Source organism: Pholis gunnellus, assembly GCF_910591455.1.
Source record: "Pholis gunnellus genome assembly, chromosome: 1".
NCBI lineage: Eukaryota > Metazoa > Chordata > Actinopteri > Perciformes > Pholidae > Pholis > Pholis gunnellus.
In genome coordinates, this window is record NC_136528.1 from 16,631,245 (window position 1) to 16,652,024 (window position 20,780).

At 40.9% G+C, this 20,780-nt stretch overlaps 1 protein-coding gene across 1 annotated transcript; it reads right to left on the reverse strand.

Moving 5' to 3' along the window:
• Positions 1-263: 263 nt before the first annotated feature.
• On the reverse strand, positions 264-20,616 carry cnsta (consortin, connexin sorting protein a). The gene is made up of 13 exons (XM_079159723.1): positions 20,530-20,616; positions 17,246-17,334; positions 16,748-17,143; positions 14,682-15,334; positions 12,127-12,157; positions 10,667-10,753; positions 10,024-10,105; positions 7,558-7,579; positions 7,261-7,327; positions 5,776-6,356; positions 5,139-5,330; positions 3,274-3,427; positions 264-3,058 (listed from the first exon to the last, which is right to left on the reverse strand). Exons 2-13 carry the CDS (start codon positions 17,256-17,258, stop codon positions 2,850-2,852), a joined length of 2,487 nt encoding a protein of 828 aa, XP_079015849.1. The 5' UTR covers positions 17,259-17,334; positions 20,530-20,616; the 3' UTR covers positions 264-2,849.
• Positions 20,617-20,780: the final 164 nt, after the last annotated feature.

Genomic DNA, 20,780 nt, shown 5'->3' on the forward strand with positions numbered 1-20,780 from the left:
CCCAACTAATTGTATTGCTACTAGTTTTCACACAAGGTTAAAAATGTCTGAATACGATACCAGTATTGTTGCAGGACAGACAGATTGGAGACTTACAAACAACTTTTTTTCAATGGCTTTAACGGGAGACATAACAAGGAAGAAAATAAACTCATCTCCTTATTTCAATCTTTAAGAACAAAGAGAAAGAGTTCAAACTATTCATAAAACACCTTTCTTCAGGCTAATAGTGGTACATAGTACTGATTCATACACAAAAAACATGACTTTATATTCATTCATTTCTGAATGTTCTTTAAAAAACAATTGGGCAAACAAATGAAAATATATCCAACACTTACATTTGGAAGAATCATGGAAGAAGATGATGACGACAACAGTAGCATAAACTCACCCGTTTCAAATAATCCTCATAACTGATTATCGATTACTAAAAATGAATGAAAAATAAACAACCCAGATGTTGTTATTCAGAAGAGTTAGATTAAAGAAAAGGAAATTCAATTCTCTGTCAAAACAATGATCAAACAAGATGAAAAAGCTATCTGATGTATAATGACAATAATCAAGCACAGAAAACAAATGCATCTTTTTGTTCTTAACCACCTGCACTAGACATCCCTCATATTATAAATAACTAAAATCATCTAGAAGATTAAATATGAGGTTTTCTGAGTGTTGGTCATCTGAACCAGCCAGACGACATGTGCAAATAAAAACAAGAATCAATCTACCACACATTACATCCCAGGAGACCTCATACCTCAAACAAAAGTTTTTGTAAGTGACACACCATGAGAGAAAGATAAACTGGTTTCATCTTAAACTATTATAAATGCATAATTAAGACACTTGAATCTCTCCTCTTTAAATTTGTGTTTTGTCTTTACATCCTGACAATTAAGACCTTTGTGAGATATGTGGTTTCATGGCATCCAAAGGAAAGATAATCAACAGGACAACAAACATTGCAACATGTTGAAATGACACTTAAAAAGTACGGATGCCCGACGAGGCAAAAAAGTGAGATCAAGCAGTAAAACGACCCCAAATAGTTTGCTTTCAAATGGCTAGAAATAAGAGTTAAAGCATTAGTGTGAGAATAAAGTCTTGGTTTCATGGACAAAGTGTTAGCCTCTTTCCACAACAGTCTTTTCTCCGTCTCATTAGGAAATCAGTTCTTCACCCACAAAAAGTACTTCTTTCTCCATCAAACCAGGACTCAGCAGACGTAACACATCAGACACGTTTAAACAGAAATGGCAAATGAGTCTTTAAGGAGACCAGGTGGCGGCAAAAATCAAAGTTGCAAAGAATTTTCTTGGAAAAAACAAAAAGGGTAAACGCCGACTATCACTCACTGAGCGTGACGCTGCCCAAGAACAGCAAACACACAGGCAGACAGAGCTTCAAATGATCCCATCGACATCAAGGCCCGTACTGATATAGAGTACACTGAATAATTATTGGTTCCTAAACTAATTGTACAATTCTCATGTATCTTTTTTCACAGAAATATTCCATACTTAGCCAGACCCGCTTAAGAGTTGAGTATTTTCTGTTCCAAGTTATCTGTGCATTACTGATGTTCATTGGCATGAACTTTTCACGCTGAACCTGAAAACAGTTTGTAGATATGAATATATTTATTTTTTAATCTAATCATGTAAAGTCTACGTTTAGTCCAGGACCAACCCAACAACATCCTGTAGAAATATTGCAATATCTTTAAAAAAATCGTACCGGTCTTATGTGCAACATGTTAAACATTCTTCTGACAATATCTACAGAGGTGCACTGTGTTCCTGTACATTTTGCATATGCTACACAAAGCTACGTCTACCTCATTGAACACCATAAAGGGGTAGTTTGGACTTTTAAGTCTCCAGTGGCAGCCATGTCAGCTCACTGCAAAAAAGTTGTACAGAAAAGGGCAGCGACAGGACACTCATGTCAAATACATAAATGCCCCACAAGTGACACAAAGCCAAGATTAACATTATACTCCAAACATTCATTCAAAGGTTGATTAAGACAGAATGAGTTCATTCCAAGTAGAAAACCACAGAATGGTATGTTCATTGTAAAATTTCATTTGTGATTTTAAAAAGTCAACAATAAAAGCAACACTAGTGGTTGCAGCAGTTTGTAAAATCCCCGTTGAGCCACGTCCCATGTGTGCAGTGTGTGTGTAGAGAGCATCTCTGTGCCCCCCCAGTTAACAAACTATACATCATACTAACTTTTTTTTACATCTCCGTGGGTTGCAGCCGTTATTATTTTGTTCTTATTCTTAAAGTAGGGTGTCGAGTCTCGGAAAAGTCAGTGAAAGCTTGTATCCAGTCACGGGGGATTTATCTGCCAGTGACTTTAGAAACTTCACTGGCTGACGGTGAACATGTGTGCGGAGACGGCGCTCAGCTAGTTCAATAGGACACTTGAGAGTCACATTGAGAATTTATAACCTACTTAATCTGGAGAGGGTAGAGAGAAGTGTGGGTCACTTCCATTCATGCTCTTTCTCTCTCTGTTCTACTTTCCCTTTCAAACTAGTGTCATAAAGGTCATCTGAACTATGACTTTTAGGCCCAATGAACCCAGGGATTGGATTCAAAGAGCATTAAAAATGCAGTAGAGCAGGCTTACAAATGCCAACCGCATCTGATAAAACTGTTTAGCCAATTAGGCAGCATAATAGCCACTTGCTCCACATAGCGGCAGGGACTGTCGTAGCTGCCCGGCACCATTACCTCATGGAACATTGTCCCAGGAGGTAGCAGGGACTGCCGGAGCCTACAGTGATAAACAGTAAGGCCAGTGGCTCCACAATGTTGACAAACTGCATGCCGCTATGAGCCGGGAGCAAACCAATGTTGGATTTGAGCTATCCTGCTCTGTATCTGGCCAACGTAGAAGTCCGCATTCCTGGAGAAGTCCTGACAGACTGAGGAGTGGGCATCTCCCAGGGCACAGTACAGAGCGGTGCCACCGACACTGATCACTACAGTAACCAGACAAAGCAGGAAGAGAAGCAGGCAGGAGTCTCCACCGCCGACATCTACAGAGAAAGAGAGGCAGAGGGAGAGATACAGTTGGATGGAAGTTACAGAGCATTAGATTCATAGTAAAGACTAGAGAATTTCATCTACTATTTTTGACAATAACGTTGTCGCAAATTAGCTCACTTATAATGAGGCAATACATTAGTTCATGTTCCATGTTTATGGAGGGATAGGAATCTCCGACTCGTAGGCAATAAACACATAAACACACCCTGCTCATAGCCATCATCAGGGACTTTGAAGCGGACACGTCTTTTGGCAGGGAGTTCGTCAGGTCGGGTCTCTGAGCTGGCCGACACACTCATGTTGTCCACACAAACGCGCCGCTTCTTCAATATGGAGACAAGGCCAGAAGCAGGGGATATCTGACAAGCACAACAAACAACAACAAACAAAACAATGAGATGTTAGAATGCATAGACGCATAACAGAATTTCTTCTTCCCTCTAATTTATTCAAAAATACAGTTTGATCCGTCTTTTCATCTTCATACACAAACAATAGCAACATAGTGTATGTGTTTTATAAATCTCACTATCAACACTCGCTCCAACAGATTCCCCGTCAGTATATATACAGTCAGTAGATATACAGTACAGTCAGTATATATACCGTCAGTAGATATACAGTCAGTAGATATACAGTCAGTATATATATATATACAGTCAGTATATAGTCATACGATATCAGGCTCGGCTTCTGGATGAGAATGGTTGCACATTAGACCTCCAACTATCATCTCACACTCAACGCAAAAGAGCTAAAAAATATACAAACGATTGCAGATAAACTTTGCACAAAGTGGTAGTTGGTAGTAACCTACCAAGGCCAGGCAGAGAACTTGTCTTATTTTGCAATACTTCAGCTTAACATTACAACATCACACACCTGCTGGCGGACACAGAAACCCTGTCAACCTATTTTGTCCAAAATCAAGTCATCTGAAAACGTGTGCACAGCTGAATAACAAATGTTACAACTGAATGACTGATCACTGATTAGTACCAACTTCCATATTGGTGACTAAACTTAGTTTATGAACCTTTAAATTGGAAGCAGATGTGAGAATTTCTTCGTGCTACGAGTCCATTATTTTTAAAAGCTTATTAAGTCGGTAGTAAAAAAATGCATCCAGACACAATAAGCACCTAGTTTCTAGTTAAGTTTCCTCATTATTTGAAAAATACAATACAATAGAAATGTTTTGTATTAAAGAGTGCTAGACCAACAAGAAAGTGTCTTGGGGCATGATATCTTGTTTATTTACAAATCTTAAAAAAGCTTCCAATCAGATAAGTTTCTGTTCTGCACAGTCAGCAGACCCATCCCAACCCAACCCAACGTCCAAAAGCTAGAGGTACCACTGCTTAAAAAGTATCTCCCTGGCTGCTCTGCATCCTGGCTTTGATAAAAGCAGGCCACTCCTCTGGTTACCATTGTGCCTCAGTTCTCTCTGTCTCTGCTCCACATAAACATCTCTATGCAGCTACGTCTCTTTCCTTGATGTCTCTCCCAGAGATTTAACTATGAAAATGAGTCAGCACTGTGCAACTGAAGGTGGACACTCTGGCTCTTACTTATTCCCAAAATTAAGTTCAAACGAATCGAAAATGAAAATAAAATGTTTTCCAAGTAATACAAACCCCAGCCAGCCCCATTTCATAATCACAAGCAATCCCAAAACAAAAACAAACAACATCGTCCATCGAGACGTTTAATTGTGGTCATAGTCATCTGCCAATTCAGGAGACATCGCCCAACCCTAGTTTCCATCCATTCTGAATGTATTATATTGGATTAATAACAGTAATCCTGCTTGATGGTGCATGACACACTGCGTGACATTTCCAGTTCTCTGGAAAATGTCTAATTTTATCGGTATAGAAGGTTTAAATGTCTGCATATCTACAAAACAAATCCGGAGTCTGAGGTATCGCGGTAATGGCTACGTAATACCATTAGGACTGCCAAAAATACCAAACACATTAAATCAATGTAACATAACTTGCTAAACAAATGAGAACAAAAGGTCACTCTCCCTTACTCATCCACAGCAAAGAATGATAGTGTACACACCTGCTCTACAGTGATGAGTTTAGCCATGTCGTCCAGTGAGGAAGCTTCTTTGACGATGTCAACTTGCTCTACTTCGTCGTACTCCTCCTCCTCATACTCTTCCTCCTCATACTCTTCCTCCTCTTTCACCTCCTCACTCTGCTCCTGCTGCTTCATGTGAGCCTCCTGAGGAAGGCAGGTTTTAGCGCTCTCCTGCAGCGATAATGAAGTGTAGTTATAAATTGCACAACAATATAGAGCAATGGAGACAGTAATACAATATCCCGGTCTCTATTTCGGATTGAAGCCATTAAAAGCTATGTATGTTAGTGAAAGCTGTTAAATGAAGGGACGGTTGTTGTTTTTAAGGAAGTGATACATTGTGTTTATTGGCAATAGCAACAATGGTTTCAGACATATAGAGGAACTAAAGTAGTTAGCATGAGCTGTAATAACCATCATGGCTCAAAAGCCTGAAGCAATGCTAACCTAATAAACAGAAGAAAACAAATATGATTTAGGATACTGGTCCTGACACAGTTTAACTGGCAAGTAATTCCAGAAAAACAAACTAAACAAACAAACTAGAAACTCACAGTCAATGTAAATAACAGACTTTATAACATTATTGCATTTCTTTCTAAATTCTGATATGTACCTGGTTCTCCTCATGTAGCTTCTCCTCAGCTTGGGCCTCCTGGTGCAGCTGTTGTTGTTCCACATCTGCCCCACTGGTCAGAGTCTCCACTGGGAGAGCTTTCTGACACAGAGCAGAGTCTTTTTCCTTCTGCCTCTCCTCCTCCTCTTCTTCCTCTCCCTCATCTTCCATCTCCAAAGCCTCGGCTGCCTCCTCCACCTCCCTCTCTTCTTCGTCCCCTTTTGCCTCCTTTTCCTGTGTGGGACCTAAATCTCCTCCCTGCTGCTCTGCGGGTTTGGACTGATCTATTTCTCCAGCTGTAGAGGGGTGTCCTCCATTTCCTATGACTGAAGTGGTGTATTCTACCCCTCCTTCTGCCTCTCCTCCCTCTTTGTTGCTGCCGTGCTTGTCAGTGAGCTGATCTCCAAGGAAACAGACCCTGCCCTCTACTTCCCTGTGTGGGTCTGACCGTCTGTCCTTTTCTGTGATCTCAGGGGAATAAAGCCCATCAGTCAATTCAATGGAAGGTATCACTGGATGGCTGCTCAGATAACGCGAGGGGTCTTGAGCTCTCTGCTCCATCCCTTCGTCAACCTGATGGACTGGATGAAAAAGAGACAGAGTAGAAAAGAAGTGTTGTTTTTGAAGCCATTAGTCCATGCGGGCCTTCCTCTCCTAGTTGATGTCACTAGAATCATCAATGAATGGTCTACATTGACAGTGATTTCATTGCTATAAGCAGGGAGAACTGCTCTCAAATACAAACCCAAGGGGCTCAACAGACTGACATAAAACCTTAAAGTGTACATTGCATTGCATCTCATTTTCCATGTATTCATTACTTGAAACGTGTGTATGTATCAGTCTTAGGTGCAAGATCCGAGATGACGTCAACGGACCCAACATGGTGACGGCGAGCCGGCGGCTCACAGCCAACGGTGCAAAATAATCTTTTCCAAGATCCCTTAGTCTGCATGTGGTATCATAAACTTTTAAAATACACATTAATCCATAGCAAGGAGTCCACAAATGCTACAAACACACACAAAGCAGACAGTATGTCTATAGTGGAACCCAGCAAAGTAAGCAAGGTAAGTCTGAACACAATGAAGTGTCAAGTACACCCGTAAAGTCAAATTTGATGTGATAATCAGAGTATACAGAAGTGTGTCAAAGCTATTGTGTTGACACACATTTTGTCTTTTAGTGACACCCTTGAGTCAGCATGGAGAGCAGCACCACCAGTGAACAGGGACAAGTTTTCTTGATCTGATAACAAGTCCATCAGCCGTCCCAATGTTTACAGCCATATGGAGGAAATTCCTCAATCACACACTAGTTCTGAATTCCGTATAGAGCTCATTTAAGGTCCACTTACTAACGGTTTCTGAAACTTTCAACTTAATCAGGATATGCGACCGAAGACTCAATCTCTTTTTGGTTGAAAGCTAAGTAAAGCCAGTAAGTGGACTTCCTACTTTGACATCAATACACCTACTCACTCACCTGAAGTACACAAAGGCAGTGCACCACCTTCTTCAAATGTAGGCCTCAAAAGATCCAGAGATGCACACTGTACACACACACAAATACATATATGTAGTACATGTACATACACTACACAGTTTAGTCATCATTTCAAATTGTATCCTATTGTACACGCACACTAAACTAACAGGTGTACACCCTGGACACATAATAGAGATTTTACCATGACTTCAGTGAGTCACTTGAAATGCAAATACACATTCATTCTGCCTTCATCTTACATGTACATTCACACAAAAATGATGAATGTCTTACCACAGCATCTCTGGCTCCTGGTCTATGAACAGAAGAGAGAGAGAGAGAGAGACAGAGTGAGATGGTGAACGTATTGAAGGTCTGTTCTTGGTTTGAAGAAGTGAGAGATGGGTGACCCCGCTCTACTCTTTTCAACCTAATATTAGCTCGAAGACATTTCCCTAGCTACTACAACACGTGAATGTGTGTGTGTGTGTGGGTGTGTGTGTGTGTGTGTGTGTGTGTGTGCATGAGTTAAGAGATGTGAAACCTTAGCAGCGTGATGGCTCAAATGTCTGAAAGTGCAGCAGCAGCAGCAGAGGGCCATATGTTTAAACTATCACTGCAGTGCTCACCACACACAAAGATATACATGCTTATAGACAGGCAGGCAAACAAACACACAAACACACAAACACACACAGTCCAGCTGTCTGGGAACATACAAATTAAGCAGGTGTGTATGGTTTGAGAAAGTGTGTTGTCTATCTGACACTTCTTATTAAATATTGAAACATGTCAAGGTGGGCTTCCCTCGACTAATTTGTTACACTTGCATGAGCACACTCCACAACAGACACACGTCACACACTCCTCACACAACAACACATGCATGCTCACACACACACACACATTTATTACAGAAGCACAATAACTATGAAAATGAAAAGTTGCAATCAAGTGATAATTGTCTTGGGAAATCAACATTTTCTGGATTACTGCGACGACGTGTAAATATGTCTCGACAAAACTTGTAGGTAACGTTAGAATTCTGTATAATCAAAGAAACAGTTCGACATGTGGGTCACTATGCTTGTATACAATCTTACAACTAGAGTGAGATGAGAACATCCAGTCCATTTGATCTCGTTTCCTTACAGAGATTTAGGTTAAGGAAGAATAGAAAGACCAAGACAAAGAAGGGGAAACAACCGTGCTCAGTTTTAAGTGAGTAGGTAAATCCAAAGCTGTCCCATTTACACGTATCTTCTTTATTTTAGTCACAAAGGAGCAGAGTTATAAGGGGTTACATGTTAGTGATTTCTGGACGACAAGTTGCTCAGCGTGCAGCCAATGGAAATGGCAAATTGGTTGACCGTCACAATTCAGTATCAAACCTCTGCTCTCTTTTGCTAATTAACACAAATAAAACGTGTGTATTGTCTACACTTAAATGTTTGATGAAGCTCGGTTATCTGACCCACTTTATAAATCCACGCAAAAACACATTTTTGCAAAAAATTGTATATTGATACACTTATACTGACTCCCAAAATGTTGGACTGGTTTGTGGTTTTTAAAATACGTCCCCCAACTTTTTTGTAATAGAACAAGATGAAGCACATATTGCAAGTTCCTCTTGTGGTTTTTGTTTTATCTGACCAGCACCAGCAAAGTTTTTTTACTGCATCATTTAGTTTGGTTATTTTTGTCTTACTTTCTTGGCACCTTCACCACGGTCGAGGTCTGACTGCCAACTGTTCAATTTAGTTTGGAGTCAGATAATGAAATCACGTCAAATTTAACTGCGCTCTGCCCAGTTCAGTGTCCTCCACCTGGCAACTCTCGTGAGCTTTGAATCTGGGGAGAAGGGCGAAGAGAGAGATAACTCTCTCCAATATTTTGAATTTGGCCTGCAGTATTCATTTAAAACAGTAGCCATCAGTGTTACATATTGTTCCTTCAAATATGAGGAAGCTATGCAAATTGTAATGTAAATTGAGCTTATGTTCCCTTTAATTTTCCCCAAACATGTACACTAAAATAACTTCTTAATTTAAGCAAACATTTATTTAATTTATTTAGTAGTCAAATGAAGACATGTTCAGTGTGTTACGATGTAATTTGTGCTGACTTTCCCACTACAGTTATGTACAGTAGAACTACTTATGTCATAGTCAGGGACAGTTTGAACAGAAATTCATTGCTGCCAACGATTTTTATCACATTAGGACTTCATTACTAATAGTTTTATTTATTTTCCTACAACCTTTTTGGATGCTCCAGCACCTACAGACAAAATCTAGCCAGCAGCTGGCCGGGTTTTGCTAATGGTTGGTCCACTTGATCGCAGTGTTTCACGGTGCCGTTGCGCTGCGCTGCTCTGTCTTGTCTGTCTGTGCGCCGTCAGACACCTCTTCTACATTTTCACTGCATGAGAAAATGGACGTGTGCCGGGAGTGTGTGTGAAAAGTGTCAATTGAATGAGTCTCACAGAGAATGCGTAACAGTTATGTGCACCGATGCATGTAGAGCTGAGAATTATATGCACAGCTCAAATTTTCCGTGCACTACTGTGCAAATGCACATGGTATTGTGAGCCATTAAAGAGCACATATACACAAATGCACACGCACGCACGCACACACACACACACACACACACACACACACACACACACACACACACACACACACACACACACACACACACACACACACACACACACACACACACGCACACACACGCACACACACACACACTGACCGACTGTGCGTCCGGCAGATGTTTTTTAGAGTGTCCAGATGTTGGGTTGCCAGGTCGAAGAAAGAACCTCTACACTGACTCTCTGGGAGACATGGAGAGACACGGGGAGTTAAAAGCATTGTTACAACTATGAGGTAGCCTTTCAGAGCTAAGCTCCCCTGAAAGCAATACAATTATATAAATGCAACATAGGTCAATAATCCTGAATGTTTCCGGATGGAATCTAAATTATATAATCACTGAAACTACATTAAATATACATTATTGGGATCCAATGGACGAGACACAGAGGCTGCAGGTATATTGTTGAGTAGTGTTGTGCTTGATAGCTGTGCATGTGGGCAAATACAATGACAAGGATGATATTCAGTAACATGTAAAGCCCATGTGCAGCTGTTATTTAGTACACAACTTATTTATTTTACAAATGATTGTATGCACTGCATTGTGATATTTAATTCTTTACACGTGAATATCACTGATTCCTTTCTGTAAGACACCTTCTATAGCTTCTACTTTACACAATTTTACCATTTATGCATTTATCTTACAAATACAACAATAAGTATTTTTGTTACATAGACAAAGCTATACACTAAGATTGTGTATACATGCATCTGATGCAGGTGTGCAGGTATGTTACCCCACTGTTCTTGTAGTTCATTCAGGTTGTCCAATACTCTCTGGTGATAGAGTCTCTCTAGTTGGATGCACCATAATGCCCGCTGGTCTGAACATCAAAGGTTAAGAAACACATAAATAAAAACACACACACACACACAGTACATAAAGTCCTACATGGCACGGTTTGCTTTTAAAAATAAAATAAAAACATCAACTCTAAAAACCCTCTTTTTTATCTGCATTACAGCAGACAGAGGTAAAGGGAGAAAAGAAAGTGAGACTGACAAAATAGGAGGACAAAGACAGAGAGAGGCAGAAGGGGGGGGGGGGGGGGGTCGGAGATAAAGGGAAAAGCACTCCAGGATGCAGTCTCATGTTTATGGATATGAGCAGCCAGAACACAATCCGTCTTTGACATGGCTAAATGCTCTCTCTCTCTCTAGCTAACCCCCTATGCATGCATGACATAGCTAAGCTAGCTCTCCCTTCTCTTTGACTCTTTTATTTCTTCCCTCCCACTGTGTCTCTTTCCTCTGATTAAATCTGTCAAAACTTCCAATTATTTTTCATGCTTGTTTTGTTGTATTTCTTCCTCCCTTTCACCTACTTTGTCTCATACTTGTATCTTTATTGACTGTAAGTGTGCGAGTGCATTTTGTATAAGAGCGTCTCTTTCTGTGAGTGCGTCTGCAAATAATTCAGGTTGTGTACGATCAACATTTCAACAAAGGACCTTTTGATTTGCAAACATTAAGAAAGTTCAGCTGATTGGCATTATTTAATGTCACTACAACGGAGGTATAATCCAGGGAAAGCTTTGTTTATGAGAGCTGATAATCATTATTTTACTGTTAACTTGGAAATGACCTGGAAATGCTGCAATCTTTCTTCATCTAACAAGTGGATTGTTTTGGCAACATACTGTAGTTTTCTTTCTTTTTAATCTGGGTATCTATCTTCCCTCCGTATGTGTGTCTTCTTTCTCTCTGCCGCTCTACCTCGTGAGCATTTTGCATGAGCCAGATCAGCTACTGGTGCTTTTCCTCTCTCCGTTTCACCTTCTGTAATTACCCCTCTTCATGTTCTCCTTATCTATTTTTTTTCTCTCTCTCTCTCTCTCTCTCTCTCTCTCTCTCTCTCTCTCTCTAGTCTATCTCTCTCTCTAGCTCTCTCTCTCTCTCTCTTGCTCTCTCTCTCTCTCTCTGATCAATGTTTTCTCTTATCCCCTTCTTTCCACTCTATTCTCCTCGGTCTATAGTATCTATTGTTCTCTTTTTTAGCACACTGTCTGTAAACTCTGAAGCTTTAAGTCACTCCAAATCCTCAAAGGCTCTTACTTCAGTGTGTGAAATAACAGAGATGAGAAAACAGACAAGTAGTCAAAGAAAAATGCATAGTTAAAAACAGCGAGGTTAGCACACAGTTTGTCACCAATTCCAATACACACAGATTCACACACCAACATAATACTAAGGATACAGTCTTTGTGAAGGACAAAGGCCTCGGCAATCTGCAGAGAGAAAGAGAGACATTACAACTTTTAATAAAGTGCATGCTCTAAACATTTTTTTCATGCTTTTATCAAATCAGTTATGTCACAGAAGCTATCCGGAAAACAAGGTTGTCAAACCAGACTGAAACTTTTCCTCAGGTAGATTGATTGAACAAGATAAAACCCAAATCTGATCTGCCAAAGTACAAGACAACAGGTAGAAAAAACACCAATATAGAACATAGAAACACCGCACTACACAGAGCAATAACTGTTCTGCTGCTGACACAATGACTTCTGCAATCATTAACTAGGACAGAAAAAAACTAATAAAATAGGTACGCAAGTCCCTAGCATTTAGGAGACAGAGTGAAAATGAGAGTGAAAAGCAAGACACGTAGCAAGATAGAAAAAAACGAGACTGTGACACTCTACCTCTCCTCAGCAAGTGTTGCTTTCATGCTGCTCAGCTGATCTCAGAACAAGAGAAGTGTGTGTGAGAGAGAGAGAGCGAGCAGAGAGAGAGAGAGAGAGAGAGAGACGAGAGACAGAGCAGAGAGAGAGCAAGAGAGAGAGAGCAAGAGAGAGAGAGCAGAGAGAGAGAGCAGAGAGCGAGCAAGAGAGAGAGAGACGAGAGAGAGCAGAGAGAGAGCAAGAGAGAGAGAGACGAGAGAGAGCAGAGAGAGCAAGAGAGAGAGCGAGAGAGAGACGAGAGAGAGAGCAGAGAGAGAGCAAGAGAGAGAGAGCAAGAGAGAGAGAGCAGAGAGAGAACAAGAGAGCAAGCGAGAGAGAGAGAGAGAGAGAGAGAGAGAGAGAGCAGAGAGAGAGAGAGAGACAGAAGAGGAGTAGGAAAGGAGGGCACAAAAGGCTCTTGCATTTCTAATGAAGAGAGGGGCGGTGACGACTGAATGACCTCTATAGGTAACTCTACTGACGCGGCTCAGAAACAAAGTTGGAAAGAGTTTAGAATTTGTCCTCATTGGTCCCAACAAAGAGGCTTCCTATAGAGAGGAAGTCAACAACCTTGCAGATGTACAATGACAAATAAAAACCTTGTAACCATGATAAAGCCCCCACATTGACAGTCAGATTTTAAGATTCAAGACTGAAAAAAAACCAGCAGCATGCACAGATCTGTTCATCATCGGGGTTGATGTGTGCGTGGACTGCAAATGCTGTTTATATAATCCACTTACTGTAATCAATTAGTCCGCTTTCAGCGTAAACATTTGGTCTTTTCATTCATGACAATATATGGGGAAAAAAATTAAAACTACTGGAGTTTGGTTTCTGTTATTTAACTCTCACAAAAGCGTTTGTTTTCAAACACTGCTACCAGCTCCACATTGATTTCATACGGTTTATTTTAATGCCTTTTAAAGATTTAGAAATGCACCAAATGCTGCGGCTTACTAGCCTATTTACAGTTCTGATGTTACAGGACGATACATTTTAAGGCTAAGGACAAATTATAATCTGAACAAAAGTAAGATATATTTCATGTACAGTACTGTATCATAGTGTATTTGAATTATACACAGTACAGGGACTTAATTTGAACAGTAATTTGAACAGCTATACTGTATTTTGAAACCATCAAAAAACTTATTGAAAAAAATTAAATTCAGAAAAAAGCAAAGCTGTCTTTCTCATTAGTTTATATTCATATCACAAATATACAAATGCCAATTAGATGGATAATCTGCAGGCAAAATAAAGAAAAATAAATGGTTATAATAGTGCTTAGTTTGATGCAGACATATGAGATCACTGTAAGAGCTTTCGATGGTTGGTTAAGATTAGACCTGTTGTCGACCTACGTACTCTTTCTCTATAAAGAAGTGAAAAGTACATTTTCCTTAAAAAGCTAAAAGGACTTATTTTATTTTCATTTTGTGAAAAAAGACAGAAGCACACGTGTGTGTGTGTGTGTGTGTGTGTGTGTGTGTGTGTGTGTGTGTGTGTGTGTGTGTGTGTGTGTGTGTGTGTGTGTGTGTGTGTGTGTGTGTGTATATGTGTGTGTGTGTTTGTGTCTGTGTGTGTGTGGAGAAATTGCCTCTAATATACATATATACATACACACACACACACACACACACACATAACCTGTTTGAAAGCATAGCTTAGGTGTGCCTGGTGGAAGCATTTGTAAATCAAACTGACAGAAATATTCACACACCCTATAACATATACATGTCCAGTCATGCAGGTCTGTGTGTGAGAGGGGAAGACTGAGAGTGTATGTTTTTTTATGTAGTGTGGATGTGGCTCATGTGTGCAGGACTGTGTTTGGACGCTGAAGTCACCCATGCCCTAGGGTACAAAGTGTCATTCCGATTATTGGGTTGAGTGGATAACAGTGATTTAATAACTAGTGTGAGAGCAAAATGTAGAGACTAAAATGACAGAAAGAAAAATAAATACAAAAAGAAACCATTAAAGACTGAAGTAATTGTTAAGGTGAGTGACTGCCAGGATTGGTGGTGATACACGGCTTGTAGTGTCTGACATACTACGCCAGAAATAAGACTAGAAGAGTTACCTGGTGAAGGTACTGTGGAAGGTGAGTGTCATCTCCTCTTTGTGCCAACTCCTCCAGAGACTCCAGCAGGGCGGGGCTTGGAAGAGGCCCTGCGGCGCAGGTGGAGACTGAAGAACAAGTGGGCACTGGACTGGAGGTAATGTGTTCCCAAATTGAGGTTATAGGTCCTGTGGTGGTGGTGGATTCTGTACCAGTAGACGTAGGCCCCGGGGTGTTTGCTGTTGCACTCATAGGAGTGGAAGCAATGGAAGTGTTGAGCGTCGCGGTGCAAGCAGGCACTGTAAATGTCTCTGCTGTTGAGGGAAACCCTCTTGCGCATGTGGGCCCATAGTTGAAGACAGGCTCTGTGGATGAGGTAAGATGTCCTGCAGTGAAGTCAGTATTTTTTGCTATCTTGTCTGTGGCTTCTGTGATACCTGTAGGCCCAGTAGTAGAATCTATAGGCCCTGTGGTGAAGGTGGGTCCCTGTGTAACGGACCCTGTGGTGGAGGCAACTAAGTCAGTGTTATGAGAGTCCACTTTGACATCAATCGGGCTCCCTTCCACTTGACTGGCGGGATATGCAGTGTCTGGACTGACCACTGGGATGACAGGGGATGTGGGCTCTGGACTGGTCCCAGGGCTGAAAGGATGCGGAGTCTCCAACAGACTGCCTACAGAGGAAAAGCAAGGCCGCGCCAAACAGAGAGAAGAGAGAGAGAATAACTATGACACAGTGAACGTGCTGAAACAGCATGAATCCAAAACAGCTGTCTAAAACTCCTGAGGACACAGGTGTGTGAGGGACTGTTACAATACAATACTGATGATTATATTCGAGACAACATTCAGAAGATTACGTTTAATTAATAAATATAGTATGAAAAGCAGCCAAACGGTAATTTTTCATCTGTAGTCCCCATCAGAGCGACAACAAAAACAGGACATCTAAAAGTTTAAAAAGGACACAAAAAAGTAGTAGTGACATATGTACATATAAAATTAAAATGCAAAAAAAGCAGGACATATTGTTTTTAATGTTTAGTTGTCTGATGTCTGTTGAACCTCTGACAGACCAGGCTGACTGGCTAAAGGAACTCTTTGGTAACACAATAGTGCGATCTCCTCTTATAGACCCCCAGGTGACAGGATTAGTGTTGGTTCTTCTGTGTATATAAGCTCAGTGTCACCGAAGCTAAGGTATGGATGACTTTATATGCCAAGAACAAGTTTGCATATCTTATTAGGCCATCTCAACTTACAAGCAGACATTTTTTTAGAACTTGGCAGTGAGTGCTTTGATTTTTGTATCTAGTGTTTTAGAGCTTGTTTGTATAGTGATTCGAGTGGTTAGCTAATACTAAGCTAAGCTAAGCCAATACCTTTCCTTTGATGGACTAGAGCTCTAGAAACCACAGAGCTCAACGGAGCAAAGTTTCACAATCTTTGTGCAAGAAAATGACGTATGTAAGTGACTGGCGATGTTAAAATGAAGAACGAAGACATCGGTCAGTATTTATTGCATGTAGAGTAACAAGCCTATCCTTCACATCACCTGGTTCACTCGACCAGCTCACGCTTTGTGCCTGTGTGTGTGTGTGTGTGTGTGTGTGTGTGTGTTGTCCTTTCTGGGCTGCCGTAGAAACATGGCAGTGCAACATGGCACCGCATAGTTATGCATATTATATTCAACATCTGCCAATAAATCCCCTTCAATGTTACACACTGTTCCTTTAAACAAAAACAAAAAAAAATCCAAATGTGTGACTACCACTATCACATTTGTAAGTTCAAAATGTTTTTTACCTTGGCTATAGTGTTGGCTGTTGTCTGTAGCTTTGGAATTGGATGTTCATCATCACAAATGTGGCCTAACTTCTGTTACGGTGTGTGTTTTCTGCCCTCTACTAGATTATTCTTTATACCGAGTATAATGAGTCCACGTGTAATATGAAAGGGGACAATCCTTTAAATTATTGCTCTGTGCATCTGTTAGCTTATTGTGGTCTTCTGCTGCCCCCAAATGGCCATCAACAGTTGTGTGTGTGTGTGAAAGTGTATGTCTTTCATGTGTGTATGTTCCCGACCTGTCTCTGAATAGGAGGAATCAGTCATTGGAGTGTCGGGAGACTGGCAGAGATTTAGACAGCTCGATTCCTCTGATTCTTCCTCCTCTTCTTCTCCCTTCATCACCTCATCAATGTCTTCTTCTTCTTCATCCTCCTCTCTGCCTCTTCCTGTGTATCCCTCCTTTCCGTGCTCCTCCTCCTCCTTCCCATTGTTGTTGACAGAGGTTTTTTGGATGAGCCCTCCTCCCTCTTCCTCGTGTGGAGGAGCGAGGCTTTGAGTCTGTGCGAGCGCGTTAGTCTCGTTGAGATTTCGTGTTTGGGCAGCGAGAGCGTCAGGATTGGGAAGGTTATCGCAGAGGTTGGCCCCGCCCACCTGAACATGTGACATTGCTCTGTCCTCCCTCTCAAGCTGGCCTGGAGACAAAATAAAGGATCAGGTGAAATGTTAATTGGTGTACTTAAATATGTTCAGCCTATACTTTGTGTTATGCTTTAAGTGACATTTAAAACACTCACCACCATGATCCATCAGGCACCCCCCTCACAACGGTTGAGCTTTGAGCATGAGGGTCTGCGCCGGATATTAAACAAGCCCGTCTTCAAGCCTGCAGAGATATGGAGAGTGAGACAAAAGACAGAAAGTATGAGGAAGACAGAGAAAGTCAATCTACACTCAGAGGAACGAGAGAGAGTGAAAGGGAGGGACACAAAACAAGTTTAGCAAGTTTAGTTGTATAAGTCCTACCAACTCCATGTAGTAGAATACAACAAATGTATCGATCACTAACACTTCAGATACAAACCTGACAATGCATTATATAGAAATCTCGAAGGGACATTTAAATGTCAACTTGTTAGGATTTAGGTTTCATAAACTTCTTAAAACAATTAAGTTTTTCAATACAAAAACCTTTTACAGACCCCCAAACATTAAAAACAAAGAGAAAGACAGTGAGAGGAAAAGAGAGCGAGATACTCGAAGACATTTACAAGTTGGCTATGGTGCTGTTCATTTATTGTAGAAATATCTATGATATGGGAAGAGCAAGAGCAGTGACAATGTACAATGTGAACCAAGAATACAGAAGAACCGGTAAAATACCGAAGGGATACAAGTGGTAAAGTTATGAGATGCAACAAATGATATTGTCCATCTTTATTTACATAAGACAGAATACTATGAACTACGATAGGAAACCTGAAGATGAATTAGCCTTATCCAGCGGTTGTTTCTTTGTTTCAAAGTCAATGGGTTTCTGGCTGGATGCCTAAAATAAGATCTGTGGTTCACATAAACTGAAGAGATTTTAATGTTTTGCTCTACTAAAGAAAATACGTCAGCAAATGATCCCACTTGAAGCTTTAACTAGTCTTAAAAAATGCGGTTGCTAACAAGTGGCTCCATAGGATTACTAAACATTATTACTACAAACACTAGTGCTCCTTTAGCTCAGTGGGGGACTTCTGGGGTTTGCATTTAAAGTTGATTTGTAGAGATTATCTCGCTGAACAAAACGTCTAAGTATCATGAACCTGTGTTTGCCACGGAGCTTATTCTGTGCACTAATCCAAAAGCCAATGGAAAGATTCCAATGGGCTTTCTGTTGAGGTAACCAGTGCGATGCTATCTTCCGAGAAGGCCTATAAAAATGCGTCATCCGCACTCTATAAAGTGCAAATGCAGAACAACAACTCTACACACTACAGCCTCAGAAATGCTTATAGGTTAAATCAACATTCTTCCTGACACAGTGAGAAGTATAAGATTCTCAAAGATAGGATTTATTGCAGGGCGGCTCCAATGGGTTGCAGGAGGTTGTGAAACTGGTAAATCAGCGTACAGCACAAATCAGTATTGTGCAATAGCATGCTCTTTTTTAAAACTTTACTGCCTTACTTATGTTCACAGTTAAGTCAGCAAGAAATTTAACAGAAAAACTGACAGATTCAACCTCTGGGTAATACAGAGACTGCCCAATACATAGAACCTGCGTTCAGGTCAGTGAGACAACCTTCACCAGCACGCACTGTATAACTATAGGCCATCAGTTTGACAATTCTAGACTTTCACATACACATGGAGCGGTTTATTTTTATGTACTAATACACACACAGATGCCTGTGTCATTGCACTGAGCGTGTCCCCTATCCCTGGTTACAATATGCATGACCGGATCCTTGGCCAACACTCCTCTACACATCCAACTGTTTTACTAACGTTGGTGATATTTTGACTCCAAAACCTCCACAAATACCCACATCCATTCCAGGCTAATGAAAGCCTATCTCAGAGGAATATAGCTGTCCTGGTTTCCCGCAGCACTAAGCTAATTGTTCTTCCTGTAAGCCTGTATTTCCCTCTGTAACACTCAACCAAAACATTTACAAAAAACAGCAAGGACAAACACACTTAGCACAACTCTGATTGCCTGTGTGCACATTATTATTAATACTCTTCGGGACAATGAGCATTGCCATCTCCAGAGGGAGGAGAGAACCTATGGGATGACATAATCATAGGCTTTAAGATACTAATAGAAGTATTGTACGAGAGGCTGTCTTGCAGTCTTCTTACTCCGAGCTCTTAATGTCCCTCTGGAGGGTAAAATGGTCCCAGCCTGTGACAAACAACTGTGACATCGAGACTTATGCAATGACGACCTGCAGTTTACACATACCGCTGTTACTGTACCGGTCATCTTTCTAATGCTTTGTGAGGTGTATCTTTTTTCGTTTACAGTACAGTTTCCCTTAATGTCTCGCTCCCTCAGAGCCATCTGTCCATACAACCATCCATCCTCTCCTCTTTATGTCTGCACCCTGCTCCACAGGGGACAATGAATAATGAAAGAGAAGAAGGGACAGAATTGAGCCATAAGGACACACACAATGTGGAGGAAACAGATCCTGTCCTGTGAGAGGCCACTACAGAGACTTGAGACAGCGAGCAGAGCTAAAAACAACGTGACATCAACTGCCACTAATTGTCTTATGTTTTAACATTAAGACGTTTTACAAATAAGCTAAACAAACTTTTTTTAAAGTCTGGCAAGTTAGCAAATGAGACGTAAAATATATGCAGTAAATTGCACCCTTGCCATTCAAAGAGGTGGGGCATTGGTGTTGTTGTTGGCCAAGTTACCAGTTTAGGCCAGCACGTCTCTAACTTTAGCTGTAGCTAACATGTGTATCGTTAGTGACTAACCAGTTCAGAAACAAACGGTTTTTCTTAACATTATCCCCATGCTTATTTAGCGTTAACGTTAGCTAAAGATACGTTGACGATCCAACGTTAAAACACAGACAAGTGACAGCAGTCACTTCAACCATGACACCGATTCCGTAAACGTTAAGTTAACTGGTTACTAGCTAGCTAACGTTAACGCTAATTAACCTATGATTGGTAAACAAGCTAGCATTTAAACGTTATGTTAATAGTGAAAAACTTTACGTTACAGGAGATTAGCTCGGTCGCTATCGTTACGGCTCACGCGCAGTGTTGATTTCACGCCTTTGACAGGCGTGAACTGCTTCATCAATTTGAAAACGTTTGATTAGCAACAGCCTAAGTTGGTGCCTATCCATTCATAACTTAACAGCGATACATAACGCTACGGAGACAGATCAGTTGCTGCTAGCTAACTGACGTGAGCTAGCCGAGCAATGGCAGACACATCTGTCCACAAGACCTTTACATTACGTTACACCTCAGTGTGCTTTAGATAAATGCGATAGCTTTCGAGTCATTAGCAAAAAACCTAAACAACCTTTGAGACACAAAACAGTAAACCGGTACTTACGGCTGAACAGGTTGGTTGAATTGTAAAGGATCGCGCATCACCAGCTGCTGTGATGTTAATGAATGTAGGTGTTACCGACCGACTGTCAGGGGTCGTTGCTGTCATCAGGCCTGCATCGGTGCAGTTGGTAGACACAAGGTGCACGGTCGCCATCTTCTGTTCCTACACTGTCAGTGCGTGGACGGGCAGGAATATTTCTCCACAATACTGTGAAATATTCAAGCTAGTGTGTTTTCTAAAAGCTTCAGGCC